Source organism: Vombatus ursinus, unplaced genomic scaffold, assembly GCF_900497805.2.
Source record: "Vombatus ursinus unplaced genomic scaffold, bare-nosed wombat genome assembly UNPS02015255.1, whole genome shotgun sequence".
NCBI classification, from domain to species: domain Eukaryota; kingdom Metazoa; phylum Chordata; class Mammalia; order Diprotodontia; family Vombatidae; genus Vombatus; species Vombatus ursinus.
Genome location: NW_020955033.1, coordinates 12,098,756 through 12,119,130, shown reverse-complemented (window position 1 = coordinate 12,119,130; position 20,375 = coordinate 12,098,756). Strand labels below are relative to the sequence as shown.

General features: G+C 40.6%; 1 protein-coding gene and 1 long non-coding RNA gene across 4 annotated transcripts in view; one reads left to right on the top strand and one right to left on the bottom strand.

The window, feature by feature from the left end:
* LOC114031924 (kelch-like protein 14) overlaps positions 1–16,123 on the bottom strand; it is a 137,077-nt gene extending 120,954 nt beyond the window's left edge. The window contains exons 1-2 of one of the 3 annotated variants that reach the window (XM_027847140.1): positions 16,113–16,123; positions 13,047–14,051 (exon numbers count right to left, since the gene is read on the bottom strand). In XM_027847140.1, coding sequence (XP_027702941.1) covers positions 13,047–14,008 — 962 coding nt within the window. In that variant the 5' untranslated portion in view covers positions 14,009–14,051; positions 16,113–16,123. Of the gene's footprint in view, positions 1–13,046; positions 14,052–15,484; positions 15,569–15,640; positions 15,699–16,112 lie in introns of those variants that run through there. The other 2 variants (XM_027847141.1, XM_027847139.1) reach the window with 2 other exon arrangements.
* On the top strand, positions 15,624–18,111 carry LOC114031925. The gene is made up of 2 exons (XR_003567777.1): positions 15,624–15,709; positions 17,441–18,111. It is a non-coding gene; the product is annotated as an uncharacterized LOC114031925 (long non-coding RNA).
* The last annotated feature ends 2,264 nt before the right edge of the window (positions 18,112–20,375 follow it).

The window sequence follows — 20,375 nt, the reverse complement described above, 5'->3', positions numbered from 1 at the left end:
CCTTCCTTCCTTCCTTCCTTCCTTCCTTCCTTCCTTCCTTCCTTCCTTCCTTCCTTCCTTCCTTCCTTCTCTGTCTCTGTGTCTATCTCCCTCTCCCTCTTGCTCACTCACTTCTGAAAGTTGGGTCTTCCTTGACCAATATAGTTTCTATATTTTGCTCCTATCTGCAGATATTATGATTTCTTCTTAAGCTAAATAACCGACACCTTTCCAATTTAGGATAGACCTATCTAGTTAGGATAATGGCAGAAATTGTAACTCACATGTATGGTCCAGTTGCCCAAGTAACCAGCACCACCAAATTTTTCTGTGTTACCAGCCATATAAAATCTGTCTTCTATAGTAGAGCAGTACTGGCCAAGATCAATTATATTATTATTGACCACTTTTCCTGCATGTGAAGTATTAATTACTAAAATTCCAAAGCATTTAAAACTTCTCTCCTTCTAAGCTCTACTACCTTGATTATCCCAGACTACCATATAATTGCTTTATCTTCCAATTGTTTTCTTCTGCACAGAATTCTCTGTTGTTTTATTTTCTAATTGTTTTCTTCTGCACAGAATTCTCAGTTATAAGTTACCTAATTGGTTTGGGGTGGATAAAACCAGGTCAAAACCATAGAAGATTGTTTAGTTCCAAAGCAGGATTTACTAGTGTCACTATTCGATTTTCCTTTCCAAGACAATTTCTTTTCTGTCTTCCCAATAATTTCTCATTGGGTGCAAGACTACAACTTACTAATCAGCCAAGCATCACACACACACACACACACACACACACACACAGAGGAAGAAACAGAAAAACAATGGCTTTGTTGGAGGGAAAGTATGTACATTTGCATATATATATATATATATATATAAATGTATGCTATGCAGGTATGTGTATATATACATATATGTGGCTACACACACATACACACACACACATACACACATATATGCGGAAAGACAGATGACAAATAGATGTAGTAAGCACTGCAAATACATTCCAAGAAAAATCCAGTACCCTCCAGTCCTCAGAGTTGGGATCTCATATCACATGCATGTATGTACACACCCACATACGTCCTTCATGAATGCCCTGATGTTGTCAAATGTCCCTTTCTACTCTGATATTCACACTATTCTTTTCCCACTTTTGTTCTGCTTGTCTTGTCCCAGCCTGTCGTCAGTGGCATCTGAAGGCAAATGAAGCAAGGAAGTGAAAATGACTGTAATCCTTCCATTCACTTCTCTGCAGCCTCCAGTGTGTCAGTCTCCATATGATGGCTCAGCTGAGCTCTGACTAAGTTCAGTGAGTCCTCAGGCAGGTGCAATTTGCTAACACTCTTTTGGATACAGTGGGGACTTACATGCCAAAATCAAGACTTGGAAAGTATCAGTAAATAAAATCTCAAAGTTGAGTTTATGAGATTAAGGGAGTATAGAAAAGATAACCTTTCCTGCTAATCTTTTAGGAAAAAAAAATTACAAGGCTTAAGAATGCTGATCAATGCAACAATCAACAATGATTCCATGGGACTCACAATGATGCATGCTATCCCACCTCCTGACAGATAGATTATGGACTCAAGGTGCAGAATAAGACGTGTTTTTGGACATGGCCAATATGGACATGTGCTTTGTTGGACTATGAACATTTGTTAAATGTTTTGTTTTTCTTTATTTTTTTAAAAGAGGAAGAGGAAGTAAGAGGGTACAACATAAATGCTTATTAGTTGAAAAATAAAAATAAAAATAAAAATATAGGGCATAAAGTATTTAAAACTTTGTAAGTTAACAATTTTCTTTCCCTGTGCTGTATTGCTTAAAATGGATCTTTAAAGGAAAAAGCTGTGTGTCAACTCCGAGTATAATGGAAGTTTTAAAGACAGCTCCCATTTACTCTGTCCACTTTCTTTTGGCACCCTGCGTTTCATTCTAAGGATATCTTCCACCTCACTTTAAAGACTTGGAGAACCTTGACTTTTCATATACAGATTCAAAGAACAGATTCAGCAACTTTTTACTAGGTATCAGTGTAGTAAGTCCCTGCTAACTTGCCTCCTCTCTGCTCACCTTGAAATGCTGCTGTATTTTCACAGATGTTAAGAGCTGGTGATTTTTTCACTCCTGAATTAAACCGTGTGAAAAAAATCTTGAGATCTCTTCTATTTTGCCATAATGGAGCATACAGCCAATGTGACCATCACAAGCCCACCTTCTGGGCAAGACTCATTAATAGGTACACTGTTAAGAGAGGTCTTGGAAGGTTTTGTAGCTTTCTTCCACTCCTCAGTTCTTTTTACCAACCTGATAAGACATCCAGGCAGCATGAAAGCTTTTAGATTGAAAACAGCCTTGCTTTCTTTCTTCTACCTCTGACCTGTGGTACTTCTGAAACTGCTTTCTTAGATTATGATCTTTGTGAAATACTTTATTTGACTTAGAGGTCACTGTTGAAATTTTTTTCCTGCAGGGAGTCTTTCTCCAAAGGTTTTAAAGTGTTTTGTTTTCCCCAAATAAATACTACTTCTTAGCTATGACTAACAGACTAGTCAAATAGTGGCTAAATATATTCACTGTATAAAGAATTAAATTACTTCTATGTATGTCTTCACCTAACCCTCCCTTGTTCCTAATTTTTTCTTCTTTTTATGATTTGCATTCCCTAAACTCTTCAGTTTCTCTCTCTCTCTCTCTCTCTCTCTCTCTCTCTCTCTCTCTCTCTCTGTGTCTCTGTCTCTCTGTCTCTCTTTCTCTTGTTATTCTCTTAGGAGGCAACATGGTGCAATGAAATCAATTCTTTCTGGATTTGGAGTCAAAGAACCTAGGTTCAGACCCTGATACCTATTAACAGTGTGATCCTGGGGGGCAGCTAGGTGACACGGTAGATAGAGCACTGGCCCTGAAGTCAGGAGGACCTGAGTTCAAATCTGGCCTCAGATACTTGACACTTAGTAGATGTGTGACCCTGGGCAAGTCACTTAACCCCATTGCCTAGCCAAAAAAACCCCAACACCCCCCCAAAACCAGTGTGACCTTGGGCACATCACTTATTTCTCTGGCCTCAGTTTCCTCATTAGTAAAATGAGAGAGCTGGGCTTGATGGCCTCTTAGGTGCCTTCTAAGTCTAAACCTATGATTTCTGATCTATGACTAAACAATCCTGTAGATCATTTCCAGCTTAACATCTAAGTTATTCTCTATTTCAGTTTAATTCAACAAACACTTATTAAGTGTCTATTATATGCAAGATGAGACAGTGTGGTACAGAGGGTGATAGACAACAGTTGGGAAAGGGAGTCTCCCATCAAGGAGTTTCCTCCTTGGTAGAGGGAATGGCTTCATTGGAAGTCCCCTTTATGGATGAAATTGTATGTTTAGTCATGCGGAAGTTCGCAAAGTGGGCAATACTGTCCCCTGGGGGTCACTGGAACTATCCGGGGGGGCAGTAGTAGCCTTGGGTGCAATTGCAGGCATTGAATAAAAATAAGGGGGCAGTGGAAGCATAAGGAAAGAAAAGAAGAGAAGAAAATTTTGAAAAACTTTGTACATGTTTCATCTGTTACATAACAAAGTTAAAGTCATAATGATTACATTATTTTCTAAATAAATATACAAAGTGCAAGTTATAACTAATCAGTGATCAAGTCTACTGACAGGTCTTAACAAGCAAGTATTGGCAGGCAAGTATGTTGCACATTGTCGGGAAGTCCAGCATGCATCAGCAGGAATAGGTATGTGTAATAACTTGTTTACAATATGATACTATATGGTTACATGATGCGATATTGTCATCCAAATTTCAATGTAGGAAAAAACCCACAAATTTACAATAAATTATTAATTTAAGATGCAGCATTTGAAAATATATTTTATATTTTTAAATGATGCAAATTAAAAAAAAACCATTAAAGGGTCAGATTTCCAAGGGGGCACTGGGTAATTTTTTTTTTTAAAAGAGAGTGGTAGGCCAAATAAATTTGGGAACCTCTGGTCTAGAGAAATGGAGAATGGAATACTTCCATACAGATGCCAAAATGATTTTGCTGAAGTAGAGGTTAACCATGTCACGCCTCCATTTTGATAAACTCCGCTGGATCCCTATCCTCACTAACATAGACATGCACAAACACATACACACACATAAATGTGCAAGATACTACAATAGGTGCTAAAACTGCAAAGACAGTAATGAAATAGCTTCTATCATCATAGAGCTAACATTTGGGTTGGGTGGAGAATGCTTATACTGCATATACACACATTAAAGGAAAGAACTTCAACAATTATACCGCTGCTGTTGTCTACATTTCCTAATGTCTACATCTCTCTCTCTTTTTTAAGGCAACTGGGGTTAAGTGACTTGCCCAGAGTCACAAAGCTAGTAAGTGTCAAGTATTTGGTCTGAGGTCTGGATTTGAACTCAGGTCCTCCTGACTTCAGGGCTGGTGCTCTAACCACTGTGCCACCTAGCTGCCCCCTAATGTCTACATCTCAAATCAGATATCCTATAGGGATCTCAACTCACCATGTCCAACACAGAATTCATGTTTCCCCTCAAATCCACCCCTCATCTGAATTTTCCTGTTATTGTCAAGGTACTATGATACCATCATCCTCCCAGTTACCTAGGCCAACAACCTTGGTGTCATTCTCAACTCCTCACTCTTCACTCAACCCTTATTTCTAGCCAACTGTTAAATCTTGTCATCTCTACCTCATCTCTCTCTCTCTCTCTTTTTCTTTCTGTCTCTCTCTGTCTGTCTGTCTCTTTGTCTCTTTCTTTCTCTGTCTATCTCTATCTCTCTCTGTCTCTCTCCATCTCTGTCTCTGTCTCTCTCTCTTTCCTCTCTATCACATCAGTTTAGGCTTTCATCATTATTGTAACATTATCCATCAATTGTCGCTACTTCATCTTTTTCACTATACTCTTTCCCCTATATAGCAGCTAAAGTGATTTTACTAAGGTGCAGGTCTGACAACATTAACTCCTAGTCAATAGATTCCAGTGGCTCAGTCACCTCCAGGATCAACTACAATTCTTTTATCTAGCATTTATAGATCTTCACAATTTTGCCTCTTCCTACCTTTCTAATCTTCTTGCACACTACTCCCCTTCACCCACTTTAATTTCCAGTCTTACTGTCCTACCTGCTATTCCTCACACGATGCTCCAACACAGATCCACATCCATCCCTCCATCCATCCATCCATCCATCTCTATCATCTGCCTGTCTATCTCTCATGACTGGAATGCTCTCCTCTTCACTTATGCCTCCTGCTTCCTTTAAGATTTCAGTCAAGCATAACCTTCCACAGGAGACCTTTCCTGGCCCCCAGGAGCTGGTGCCTTCCCTTCTACAGTTACCTTATTTCCATTCTGTATATATTTTATACATGACATCTACAAAGCAGATTTAAAGTTTTTCAAAGTAGACATACCCCCCCCCCAAATAGATGTACATGTTAGCTCCTATTTTAGAATGTAAGTCCCATGAGGCCAGGGACTGTTTTCATTTTTTCTTTGTATCCTCAGCACCTAGCACTGTGACTGGTACACAGTAAGCCTTAATAAATGCTTGGTGACTGATGTCTCCGCTGCTTCTCATTCTTCTCATTTTTTTCACTTACTGATAATGATCCTTTTCTTTTCCTACTATTCCAGCATCTCCCTAGTTCTTCATTATTTCACCTTCATCATTGCTTACCATTGTTTCATTATTTTCACTGAGAAGTCTTTTGTATGAAAGGGCAATGGTAAAGAAAGGATTTAAAAACTATTATTTCTATTGACCCTGAGGTGAATCAGGAAACTGATTTCCTCATCTATAAAATGGGGATAATAAGTCTCAGCCTTCCAGTATTGTCATGAGGATCAAATGAGATAATGATTGTAAAGCACTTAGCACAGTGCCTGGTACACAGTAAGTACTATATAAATGTTAGCTATTGTTATTATTATTTTTATTATCTTAAAACTGGGAGGAGTCTCCCTCAGCCCAAATTCCTTTGTGTATATTGCCACAGTATAAGCTGCAATCTTTAAAAAAAAAAAAAGCCATCCTCGGTATCATAAGGATTATGATTTATCTAAGCAGCAACACAGGAGTTTCAGGGACGAGGTACTTGTTTTCTGAGAATTCCAAGAGTGAGAGAATACAGAAAATGTCTTATTTTTAGTTGACACAACATGTAATTGCTAACATAATTTTCTTAGAAGATGAACTTAAAAATGAAATGCCTTTCAATTAGATACACTCTTACTCTATACTATTAAAAGCTCTAAATATGCAAAATAGCACCTGTGAATGATGTCATTTTCAGATTCTGATAATATAACTAGTGAATTTAAAGTAAGCTCAGCCTACAGTTTTTCACTTTTATTTCTCAATCCAGTCCCTGTGACTAGCTGTTGGACTTATCCCCGAAGGTGAAGGCATATTGGAAACACCAACAGCTAGCTAGCTATGTAATTGTTTCCTCTCTACTGTTCTCCAAGAAATGTGACTAATATAATACCCCATTCATTAAGAACCTGGATGACTAGCATCCTTAGTCAAAACTCAAGCTTCAAGTCTTTGAAAGTTTCCCTCATAGACCTAAACCAAAAGCTCTTGTTTTCCTTCATCTTTAGAAAGGCTTTCCCATAAAATGTTAAGCTCCTTAAGGGTAGGGGCTATTTTGGTTTGTCATTTTGTTTTTGTCTCCCAAGCATTTATCACAATATTTTCTTGCCATTAATGCTTTTGAATTAATCGGCTGTTTGACTAAGTCCTCTAAACATATTGGCTCCTTTTGTTTTCACCAAGCCAGTGCATTGGTGGCTAATCTTAGCATCAACTTATTTATGTCCTTGGTAGCAATGAATGGTTAAGTATGGTGGAAAGAACCATGCTTGGAAAATTAATTCCCTAAGTGTGCTTTTAACACTTTACAGCCTCACTTACTAGCTGTGTGACCTTGGGCAAGTCACTTAATCATGATTGCCTAACCAAAAAGGAAAAACAAAACAAAACACTTTACAGCCTGAAGAAAAGTTGGAAAGGAGGTTCTATGGCCCAATTCAATATCCAATTTTAGATTTATTGAGATCTGAAAAATTTGCTTTCTTGGACTTCAAAACTCCAGACACATTGTTCTGCAAGTTGAAATCAATTCTGAAAGACCTCCTCAGCACTCCCTGCCTCTGTGGCCCTTCTCTAGCTTTGACTGGAGAGGGCAGAGGGTGGACTTCATGATGCCCTGGACCTGGGTAGCTTCTATCCACCTGGGTCATTAGACTGTGAGCTCCTTGAAGGCAAGGGCTATCTTATGTTTTCCTTTTATCCCCAGCATTTAACACAGTGGCTGGCACAATAAATGTTTATTGATTATTGACTATTATTGTCAATATGATAAAAAAAGTTGGAGGTAGGTAAAACAATAACATATTCTGTTATGCCTTTTTCTAAGCTACTTTGTCCACACATACAAAGAAAAGGAAAAAGCTAAGATAGTTATAAAAATGTTAGGATTCCTTCCCATAAAAAAAAAAGAAAGCAAAATACACAAAAAACAAAAACAACCCAAACTCTACCATCATTATTCATATAACTGAAATAAGTATGTTTCATATATTTAAAGTGTGTAGAAGCATTTCCTTATTTCTAACTTTTTTTTCTAGAAAGGTAGCATTTACAGTGAACTGAATTGAATCATAAGTTTTGATTCTAAGTATTTGATTCCTAATATTGTGTGATGACAGGAAAGCTGGGCCATCTCCATTTGTCTTGATCTATATTTGGCCACTGGACCCAGATGGCTCTGGAGGAGAAAGTGAGGCTGGTGACTTTGCACAGCCCTCCCTCACTTAAACCCAAGTCACTTGCAAGTCATGGCATCATCTTCCTGATGTCAAAGTCCTCTTCAAGAATGAAGGATGAAAAAAAATAATAAAACACCACCACAGGAAAATAAAGGGTGTTCTCATCAATGCAGTCAAGTTGATTGAATCAGGAGTTAGGAATTCTGACAGTTTAAGCAACCAAGAAGTTGAGGATATAGGGTGGGACTTCAAAGCTATCTTTTACCTTTTCATTTAGATGATTGATTTAGTTGATTGGTAATAGAAGCATCTGAACTTTAGTGATCACTGAAATGTGGAAATCAATGACTAAGAAATCACCAGATTTCTCACCACTGCCCCGCCTCCCCACAGCACATATCACCTCCCCTGATGTTAATCTCCAGCTACTTCAGTACACTTGCCAGGTCCCCAAAAGGGAACTCAGTGGACTGCTTATCCAGCTTTTCCCCTATTGCCAGGAAATATGTGGTATGGAATAGCCATACACTTTACTTAAAAAATGACTGACCTCTTAACTGTTTCAATTTGACAATCATAATAAAAAATTAGCTAAATCTTTACCTGAAGTCTTTGTTGACAACTCTTTACTTCGAAACCTTAACTTCGCATTTGGAAAAATACACTGAGGGTATTATCTCAGGCTTTTTTTTATTTCTTTGTAAATAATAAACATGAGACACCTCAAGTGCTAATCCCCCAATTTATATCCAAATAAAATAATTTAAAATCTTATTTTCCTCTTCTATCATTGAAGGGTGAAACCAATTTTTATCTACCACTTGGATTGACTATGGATGGCTTCAGTTGCCCTTCCAGCTTCAAGATGATCAAACAAAGCCTCTTGTGGAGAACTGGTTCCTTAGCTAGTTAATTCTTATAACATCTCTTTGGAGAGATAGGAGAGCTACGGAAGATGAGATATTATTAGCTTTTTTTTTTAGCTTAGAAAATCAGTTGATTAGTGATGGAACTGTGAAGTAATGAGTATCATTTTGTTAAGATAAAAAGCATACATACGAAATCTTAATCCTAGTCTTGAATTTTGTCTGTAAGTCATTTTCAAGATATAAATGATAATAACCATCAGTTCTGATGTCCTTTTCATGTCAGCCACTTTGGAGGAATACACAAAAAATTGCTATCCCACACCTGTGATACAATTTTGCAATCAACATTAATTTCAAGCAATAGAAAATTTATGTGAATGGCTGAGTCACTTTTGGTATAAAAATCTCACTAGTTATTAATTTCATATCTGAGGTGAACAAACTAATGTAGAGGATTAACAATTTAGAGAATGTATAAATATGACATATAGTTTGCATTGTTCAAATATCTAATGGATTGGTAAGACTAGGATGAATGGAAAACGCTGTGTCTGAATTTTAAATGAGCACTTTTCTTGTTTAAGCCTATCATCCTTTAAACACACCAAACTCAGCAACTCTGAACTGAGCTAGGCAGGGATCTTAGGATACTATCTGGTGACATCTTAAGCCACTGAAGCATCACTCTAGCAGCTAGATTATCAGCACCCCTGATGTTTATACAGAGGTTATCCCAGCAACTTGGGCAATATTTCCTCTCGGATGTGTTCACATAGAGTATACCCTGTATAAAGTGAAATCTTTGTAGGGAGACAGCCTTCATTCCTTAGAAAATAGTAATGGTGACAGGTGGCCTTCAAAAACATGATTTTGATTACTTCATGGCTTACCTAAGTTTCACCATAATATATAACAACAAGCCACCATGAAATGTTACTTTGGGAATTTCACATTATATTTTCTAACATACTTTCCTCTAGCTAAAGAATAGTCCCCAAATAATAACTACTCCCAACCCATCACAATGATTTTGTGCTATGATTTTTTAAAGCTAGTATTAGGGGGAAAATACTGTCTCCCCCTGCTAAAGCAAATAAGTAAAGAACTTTTCAGTTAAATTCAAGGTATTTCTAATGAAAAGCTTCTTATTTAATTTTTGTGTACTATACAGTTCTCCACAGAACTTCCTTATCATTTATCTAATAATAAAAAATCACAAAAATTACTTTACAAGTCTAAACATCAATACTTTATATTTTCAGAAACTTTTTAAGAGGTTTTCATTTTCTTAATTCAGTTTTTCTTCTAGGGAAATAGTAAGACCTTTGAAGGAAAACTTTAGAACATCTTTTCTATTACTTCTATTCATATACATTTGGTAATGTATATATATCTGACTCTGAATTAGTGAATATACTACATTTTAATAATTTTTGACATTATTAACCTAACCAAGAGCCATAAACTCAGTAAAGCAATGGAAGTAAGGCAATAATAAGCCTCGATATTTATGAGTTGTGTTTTCTTTGTAGGTATTTTCATTAAAATGTAAAGTTATACAAATAATCTTGAAAAGAATACTTAGAATGTCTTTACCACCATATTATCAAGGTATTATTACATTATATTTTATATAGAGAATACATGTAATTTTTAAAAGTCAATTTACTTTTCAAGTGATATTATTTATTCACATCGTGCATTTAGCCCAGCAGACCAGTCAGATTTAATTTTCTACTTCAGTTTCTGGATTTCAGAAACTTCCATATTCCACATTTGCAATGTCACATAAATATTCAAATCATGACTAAGGCATTCTTTTTTCTTTTTAAAGAATGTCTTTAAAAATAAAAATAATTTAATTTCAAATATGATTAGGTCTAGTATAAAAACATTTTTCCTGTCAATCTGAATAGAGGACATGACAATGTGGGTTAATATGCTACAGATGAAGGAACAGAGAAGATAAAATACTAAAAGCTGCAACTCAGCCTATATTAATGTTGAGAACTTCACACTTAATTCCCTTTTCATTATTGCAAATTAAAATACATTATTAAATGTTCGATTCACCGAAAAAAATTTAAAATACCAGTTTTTAATAATTACCATGAAGTAACAAAATCATATTGGTATAGAATCAACAGTGTGGGTTGACATGAAAGGAGATTTTTTTCCCCCCTGCACCTTCTTCCTTTAAAGGAAAATACAGTTTCCTTCCTACGGCAAGGGTATCAGATTCTTACAGCATCCATGACACTTGTAAGCATTCAGTGGTCAGAACACCACTACATATCCTTCAAATGATATGGACCAGTGAAGCTGGAAGGTATCTTCACTGAACCAGACAGCTTGGTATCTTAGCAATCCACCAGGACTCAAGCCCCAGCATGCCCCAGGTGGTGTGCAGAATCTCAACTAAAATAGGTAGTAGACTTTGCATTTTGAAAGTCAACTGTTCTGAATATTGAATTCTAGGTCACATTTAGTGGTCTAAAGTCCACACACAAGGTTCTCAATATTTCTTTTTATACGTGACTTAAAAAAAAGCACATTATTTAAAGACACTCATAGGAAGAGGTAAAATGCTAGAAGGCATTTTCTATATCCATTTGGTTATCTGAGTGCATACTAAATTTATAAAGGTTATGTTATGTTTTGGTGTCTTGGTTTGTGACTAGGACTGAAAGACTGTTGTCTAAGCCTTGAATATGAAGAGGTTCTATGCATTTATTTTAAGTACAATGCCCTTTTAGTGGAGATAAAAGTCAAAATGTGGACTGAAAACTCACAAAAATTTTTGATCTTAAAATGCTAGGCCACCACAGTGAATCTATGGTATTCTGGGTTTTGGACAAAAGAGAAACTCTTACAAAACAAAAATAAGCATGTTCTCTTTGAATTTGCACTTTTCTTGTTCATTAGCCAGTCATAGGTCTAGGTGCAGACTTCTTGCTTTGAATCTCATCTGACTTTCATACTCTGGCCTCACAATTCATTAATTCACTACCTATGGTTTTCCTAGACTTGCAACTATACTTCTCAGTTTAAGTACTCCCATGCCATCATTCTCACCTTACTATCAGGTCTTTCCAGAAAACTCTAAAAAAATGAGGTGTTAGTTATGAAGAGTGGATAAAGGTACAACGGCTAAAACACAAACATGTGAGCCCGTAAGGCTGTACCACGTAGATGCCACCTTTTTAGAGATCACCCCAGTAACAGAATGTGAAGATGGGTTTTCAATACTTTCAGTTAATTTAACATTTTGGCGGACTATACTGGCCTACTCTGGCATTTTAAATCATCAATGGCTTAGCATGTAAATATGAAACTCTATTTTTCTTTAAAGTCTACTACAAAACCCCTCTGCCAAGGCTCATAATAAGGATTTAAAATTGAACCCAGCAAGTGATGGCTGCCCATCCTTAGAATTTCAAATCCACAACTGTGCTCTTAAGAAGAATCATTTCTCCCTCTCTGGCCTTTGCAATATAATCGTGTTGGCAACATACAACACCTTTATAAACAAGAGCAACCCACCAGCCAACTGCTTTTCGACTTCAGATCCAGCATACACTAACTCTTGCCCAACATATATAGTCTATGCCTGATCATTTTGCCCCATTTTAAGACCCCCCCAAACTGGACTGTGCCCGTCACAGGGAGCCATTAACCCCTTCGGGTTGAGCATCTGTTGGTATGTGCCTCCTTTAAAAGCAAAAAAGAAAGGATTTCCATAAGACGGAAAAGTTTTTCTGGGCAGATGAATGACATGGTTTCCAGCAGCATCACTAACAGACAAAGCACCTCAGTAATTATAACCTTGAAGGGGAACAAACATCAACTACCAAAAAACTTGAGGGTCTGACAGAGAGAACAGCAGTGCTCTCCTTGAATCCCAGCAACACTCTAGAGCTTCTGATCACCCAACTAAGACTGCAAGAGGAAGGGGGGACATCTCATTACTGAAGCCCTTCCCTCGAGGAAGCAGGCAGCTTATAATTGGACTTGGAGGGGGTGCTAACCATAGGGGCTACCAAGGAGCTTTGCACATGCATCATTTTTAACTGCCCCAGCCCCAGCATCCCCACACATCTGCCTATGCCATAGTCAGCCTATGAGCCCACCATGCCTAATTTTATTAGGAAAAGGGAATTTAGGGTATACTGGGCTGCATGTCATCCAGTTCTCTATTGACCCTTCGGGGAACTGAAATTAACTTTCAGAAGAAATGTCTTAATTGTTTGTTTGCATTTTAAGCCTATCCAAGAATCACCCCCACTCCACCCCCTTCCCTCCTCAAAGGCACCCCTCCCCTCTTTCCAGGGTTCTCTCAGCCTCCCTCCTCCCCCACCTCCCTTCCTCTTTGTTGTCTCTTACCTGCTGGCCAGGCTCTGCCTGCAATGCTGCCTGAAGGGCATCAGGTGGTAGTTCATGGCGTCCAGAAGCAGCTTCTGGCAGACTGGGTCGGTGCGCATGAAATCCACTGACTGGACCCGCTCCACCAGCTCCGGGGCTGGGATGAGGGCGAAGCGGAGGCGCTTCATGAGGTCGGGCGCGTACTGCATGCGGGTCTCCCGGTCGTGCTCCAGCCAAAGCACGGACATCTGGAAGAGCGCCAGCTCCGACTCCACGGGGGGCGGCAGCGAGTCCAGCAGGGCGCGCATCTCCTCAAAGTTGAGCAGCAGCACGTCCTCCACCAGGTACTTGTTGGCCAGCTTCTTGGTCTCCTCCAGGCCGTGCAGCGCGGCGATCTTGCACACCTGCTTGTAGTTCTGGACCGAGATCTGGTCGTTGAGGAACTGCACGCACAGCTTGGTGACCTGGGGAATGTGCAGGATTTTACTGACCGAAAGCACCTCCTCCACAGTGTCCAGAGAGAGGGTCACATTGGCCGTGTACAGGTACTCAAGCACCAGGCGTAGCCCGATGGACGAACAGCCTTGCAGCACCAGATTGTTGATGGCCCGTGGGCTGGCCAGCAGCTTGTCGTCGGGGGAGGAGGAAGGAGTCCCGGGCTCCTCCTGCTGCTGCTGCTGCTGCTGCTGTTGCTGCTGCTGCTGCTGCTGCTGCTGCTGCTGCTGCTGCTGTGGGTCCTTGGGGGCCCCCAAGCCGTCTTGTCCGACGACCCCACCTCCGAGAGGGGGGTGACTGGAAAAAAGGGATCGGAAGTACTGCGAGCAGGAGGCCAGAACGGCCTTGTGGCAGTGAAACTGCTGGCCCTGGGCCGTGAGGGTCACGTCGCAAAATAGCTGCTTCCTCCACAGCAGGTTGAGGCCGTGCAGCAAGTTGTCGCTGTGGCTGGGGTCGAAGGTGGAGGTCCTGTCCCCGGATCTGGACATGGCGAGCTGCCTCAGCGCACCTGGCTTTAAACCCTCCTCCAACCTGGCAAACAGGGGTGGGGGAGAGGGAGGGGGAAGTAATGGGGGGATAAGGTGGTGGAGGGGATGGGGTGTGGTTGGGGTGGGGAAGGGTGTGGAGGGGAGGGGGAGGGCGGAGAACAACAATAAATACACAGTTTGCCCCCCTGGTCCTGCACTCCCTCTTGCCACTGGTATTTGGAGGATGATTCAGAGGGTACTGGTCTTTGTGAGCAGCACCAGAACGGGCTTTATTTCTTGAAGCCAACCAGATTTGGGTCCCCGCTCTTCTCCCAGCGACTTCCCCCTCCCCAACCCCCCACTCACATGCGACCCCCTCACTTTCCTAAAACACCCCTGACTCTGCGCTAGGCAGCAACAGCAGCGGCGGCGACGGCAAAGTGGTGCATGGGGCTGTTAAGGCCGAGTAAACTCGTGGGCTCTTGTCCATGCCCAGAACCAGAGGAAAGGAAAAGCCCAGGAAGGACGGAGCTGGGGGCGCTCTAGGAGAAAGGCGACTGTGGCAGGTTCCAGTCCAACTTGTGCGTCCCCTCCTCCGCTGGGCTCCTCGTAGTTCTGTTTGTTTGGAGGGGTAAGGGGAGGGAAGCTGTGCTGGGGCAGGTCGGGACGGGGGAAGCCCGTAGAGTGGACGACTCTTGGCCTTTGAGAAATAAAATCAGATCTGGGGGAACCTTCGATTATCCGTGCTGCCCCTAGGAACGACTATGCTAATAGCAGTCTGATGGAGGAAATAAAGCCTTTTCTTCTCCTGGAAAAGTGCAGTGGAGCGCGGTGGTGACTAGCTCAGTGCACTCCCGAGAGGCGGGGAGCTGTCCTTATCAATTCGAGCTCATTTCCCCCACCCTGGCCCTGCCCGCTCCCCTGGTTCTCAAACTGTTGGCTGCTCCTTCCGCCAGTCAGTTTTGCTAATCTTGCAAAGATGCTGTGAAACCTGGCGGAGGTTACCTCCCGCCCCCTAGAATTTCCGAGCCCTGAAGTTTAGCGCTCTCCACTTGGATCATAGTTAGCACCTGGGCTGTTCTAGGTTGGGGGGAGGGGTCCCTTGTCCTGGCGTTTCTTTCTCTTGGGCAAAAGGCGCTGTCGCTTTAACTCCGGTAACTACATGAAGTTCAAGTTGGAAGCTAGATAGCTGGGGTGGGGGTGGGGGAAGCAGGTGGGGGGACTGGTGCGTCCTCCTGCCCTATCCTACGATCTTTCACTGGCAGCAGGCAGCTCTTCCCTGTTTCCCCTCTCAACAGCCCGGGATAAACCCGCACTCAGGCGCCCTGCAGTCTAGCCCACCTTCCCTAGCTTCCAACTACTCTGTTAAAAAAAAAAAAAAAGAAAAAAGTCAGATGCGTCCGCTTCTTTGGCCCTACAAAGGTGGAGGGTCAGATGCAGGAAGGGGCGGAGGGAGGAGGGAGACCAAAGAACAATCGATACGACCTCATTCTTAACCTGTAATTGCACCTTCCAGGGCTGAGGAGAAAGACACCCTCTGTGCCCACATCCCGCTCCAAAGAGCGCTGCTGCTACTGCTGTTGCTGCTGCTGCTGCTGCCGCCGCCGCCGCCGCCGCCACTGCCGCTCCCCGTCAGAGGGATCCCACAGAGACCTGCTCCTTCCATTGCAGATCACTGTCCTGGCACCGGCACTTGAGCTCCTTCCTTTTGACTAGAGACTGGTAATTCTCCAAGCCACTTTTAATGCCCAGTTTCAGGTGGACCCCAACCTCGTTTTTACTCTCCCTCCTTCACTTCCCCACCCCCACCCCCGCTCTGGCTTTCCTGGAACATCTCACAGAGTCTCTCCCTTTAAGTGGACCCGGTCAATTCCTCCCCCCCTCTCCCCGCCTTCCCTGTCCCCCCCCACCTTTTCCTGTCCCCCCCTCCTTCCTTCTCTCCCTCTCCCTCCCCTGCCTCTCTCTGGTCTGCCCAGTTCTTGCAAAGGGAGTTTATTCTTTCAAGGCGTTTGTCACACAAGTACCCCACGACCCCTCTGAAAGACTCCCTCACTGCCCCCTCAAACAAACAATCCAAAAGACAAAACAAAACATATACATGGTATACAGAAGGCCAGAAACTTACCTGGTCTCAATCAGCTGCTAAAGTAAAGGCTCACTTCAGCTCCCCCCCCAAAATCAATTGTCCTTCCTTTTTAAAGGTTTCCTCGCTCCTTGGGAGGGGGAAAAACACCTTCTGGTTCCCAACTCCAGCAGTCACTCTTTACAATTTATTTTGTCGTACATCATTTGATCACCATGAATTAGCAACAGCAAGAAAATGTAGGAGAGGGAGAAAAGAGAGAAAGAGAAGGGGAGAGAGGAAGAGAGAGAAGGAGAGAGAGAGAGGGAGAGAGAGGGAGCAGAGCTTTCTGCAAGAGAAGAAGAAGAAAAAATGTACGTGTGACAAATTATGCTACCAAGAAACAACACATCATTATCCTTGGGCCTGGGGCTCAGTGAGTCGTAACGAGAGTAATAGGAAATCCACGGTTGGGGAGAGAAACGGTCGTGCATGGCCAGTGGAGAGAGACCATACAGGGGGATGGATGCTGGAGAGACTCGCAAAATTATGGCTCAAGGCTATTGTAAAAATTGTCGAGCGTAAATGACTGCGATTTCAAACATCTTTGGAAGAAAGAAGGGGAAAAAGCGAGCCCCCCCCCTCCCTCTCCCTCTCTCTCCCTCTCTCTTCTCTCTCTCTATAAAGAACCGTCAAGTTTTAGTGCGCATTGCTAATTAGTCAATTTCTCTCTGCCTTCACAGGCTGGCGACTTTGCTGCTGAGCTGAAACTGCTAATTTCTGTGACCAGCTTTTTTCTTAGCTGTGATCTGGATGAATGAGTAGCTGTCTCACAGAGATGACAAAAATAAACTCTAATCCCCCCCAAAATTTCCACTACATCTTTCTCATGCATAGATTTATGATCTTCTGTGCAATATGCAAACTTTTTTGTGTGTGTATATTGTACATGCTGTTGTTTTCAGATTTCACTCCATTTGCTTTCTGCTCTTTCCCTTCCCCCCATGAGATGGAAACAATGTCTGATCTCCACATATGATATAATATTACTTTATACTCTCTTTGTATTTATAGTTTGGGTCTAGTATGGAACACACTAGTCCTGGCTTTAGAGGTGGGTGGCTGGTGTATGAAATGGGGGTGGATGAGAGTAGGGCTGGCATGAGCGAGAAGCCCTTCGTTTTACATTTGCTCCCCTGCACTATTCAAGATTTATGATCTTGTTTGAAGGCATATTTTCTCTATCGTTTTGTCTGGTTAGACAACCATCTCTGTACTTCACTGTCAGCTCTTCAACAGATAAGGGTTCAGAAGTCACATTTTTTTTTATTGGAAGATTAGCATATTGTCAGATTTGTCTTTCAGTCTGGGAATCTTTCTTTGCTTTGTAGGAGTGAGAATCAAACCACAGGAAAAAGCAGCTGCTGTTCTACAAGCATAACCTTTCAACTTCTGGGTACATCTTATTGGAAAGGGAGCCACGTCCAGCTTACAGTTTTGACTCCAAGACTTGACAACTGAAACTGGGAGGTTTCTGACACTTTGGTGCTGCCAAGAACTGAGGTGCATTTCTGTAGAGGACATGTTCTCCAGACTTTACCTCATGATGTATTGCACCCTTGCATTTATAGCCTTGTGCTTCTGTTGTCAAAGGAGAAAAAGGAAAGGGAAGGCATGCCCTCGAATAAAATACAGATGAAAGAAGACTGGGCAGCAGTTAAATAAAGTTTTGGTCCCTGATAAATTTGGGAACATTCCAACTTAAACCTGGTCTGAATAACACACTTGTCATTATAATCCACACTGAGAGTATGTCTTTGAAAACCTATCCTCTCTTACTCTCAAATTTGCAGAAGGGGGTAAAAACCTGAAGAAGAAAGAAGCAATAATAAACTGAAGTTTCATAGACTGAGGATTCCCAACTTAAAAAGATGGAAAGCAACTGTTATTCTAGTTCTTTACTTTCAAGTAAATGGCTAAAGATGTATTTATCTCTCACCGAAGCCTCATCATGTTTATCAAATACCTCCCTTTTCAGAGAAATAGACACCTTTTCTCTTGATACCTGTCTCCCAAACTCTCAATTCACTGCCATCTCATTTTATTACTTACATGATCAAACTATAATGGGACATATAGGATCCTAGATCTAGAGCTGGAAGAGGTATATTTATAGAAAAGGGATGAATATCAAAGAAGTTACAAAGTTTTACTATACCGCTTTCTGTTGGGGGTTTTTCATTCTCAGTTCTCATTTTTTCCTTTGAGTTTTGTAAAGGCAGTGTACAAGATAGCTTCATTTAGTTTAATTCCATTAACAGTTAATGTTATCCAGCACACAGAGTGTTCATGAAAAAGGCAAAATAAATTTATAGCTGAATTTTGATGTTGAACTTTTGTAGACTATCAATATAGCATTTAACTAATCCAAGGTCAATTTCCAATACCTTTCATTGAAAACTAGTATGTGACACCTTAATATGTTCTCATGAAGGAAGAATAGCATATTTTGTAGGCCTCAAATTTACTTTGAGATGTTCATTCTGCATCAGTGGGAAATGGCATCACAGTCAGGGAAATCAACAACTTCTAAATATTAAGAGTCACGTGAATTTTGTTTTTCCTAAGTAATCTACACATTATAATGATTAGTGAATGACAGTGAGAAAAATATAATCAGGTAAGTCACATTACTTCTGTGGCCTTCATTTACTATTATTTTTCCTGCTTAGATTTCAAATCTTAGAGAAGAAATAATCACAATTATATAATATATAAAATTTAGCCTTACTATGGTAAATTGGGAATTTAAAAATAAACCTTTGGACTTGAAGGCTATGCATACATGTCATGTAAATATGGTCTGCTCAGTATTTTAATTTTTTTTTGGCTCATCCATTTGACATGACATAAATTATTTCAGAACTAACAAATGACCAAAAATATTTATGCAATTCCTATATTATACTGGATTTGGATCCAGAGTAACTGGATCCAAATACTAGCTGTGCTGCTCCCTACATTTGTGATGTTGGACAAGTCACTTAACCTTTCCAGCCTCAATTTGCTCATCTGTAAATTGAGATTAGACTACATGACCTCTAAATTTCCTTCCAACTTTAAATTCACCATCCTACGATAAACATCCTTAAGAAACAAAATAAAATAGCAACAAAGAAAATAGTAGTAATTGCATTCCAGCTGCAAAGATTGTCATGAGTATTTGAATTTTACGCTTTCATTATTCATCATACAGAAAATGCATCTGTGTGTTTGGTCTGTCCTGCTGAGCAAGATCAACAGCTTGTACCTATGTCTACCATTTGTAAAATGGCAGGATGTGAGTAGTTAGTGAATTACACTCAGGAAGTTGGACTTCCCATATTATATGACTAGAAAGAAAATATACAGGTATTTTGTTTGCTTTTAAGTTTTTAACTATAGTCACAACCTATGCTTACCATGGACAGATTCTCAAAATGATCATTAATTAAGGCTGTCTACTATCTCCTTCACATCAAAGGTGTCCCTCCCATGATTATCACTTGCACTGATCAACCACCATCAGTCTATATTACATGGTAGTGTGATTGGCAGAGAGCCAGGACCCAAATTTATCGGTAGAAGGAGTATAGATGATCAGTTGTATTATAAATCATGTTCAGAATAGTTCTAAAAAGATCTTGCTGCCAAAAAGGTTGACAGTCATGGAGAAACTACAGTTTTCATTGGTGTCTTAAAAATCTGGAATTCGAATTTAGCCCTAAATTGTAGAAATAATTTTTCACATTCAGAAAAAAATCAATTAAATATTTTTTTCACAGCCTACTATACACAGACCAGTGTGACAAACACCAGAGAAGCTACAACATTTAGGTAACTTACAGTGCTTACCCTCATAGAGTCTTGTAGCTGGGGATAATATACATACATAGATAACTAATACAAAATAGTACATAGTAAGTGTATTAGACAAAAAAAAATACCACAAAATGCTTCCAAGGGGTAGCCTTTGAGCTGGGCTTTAAAGCATGGCCATCAGGTAAAAAAGGTGAGTGTTTGCGGATATATATGTGAGACATAGAGAACATCCATCATGTTTTCTTTATGAGTCATCATCACTTCCTTATCACATAACTTCATTACCAGAAGGTTAGCAACCAGGCTCTCTCTCTTCCCCCCTCTCTCCTCTCTCTCACTCTCTCTCTCTCTCTCTCTCTCTCTCTCTCTCTCTCCTCCCTCCCTCCCTTTCTCTCTTTCCACATATGGATATCTGCTCATCTATCTATCTATCTATCTATCTATCTATCTATCTATCTATCTATC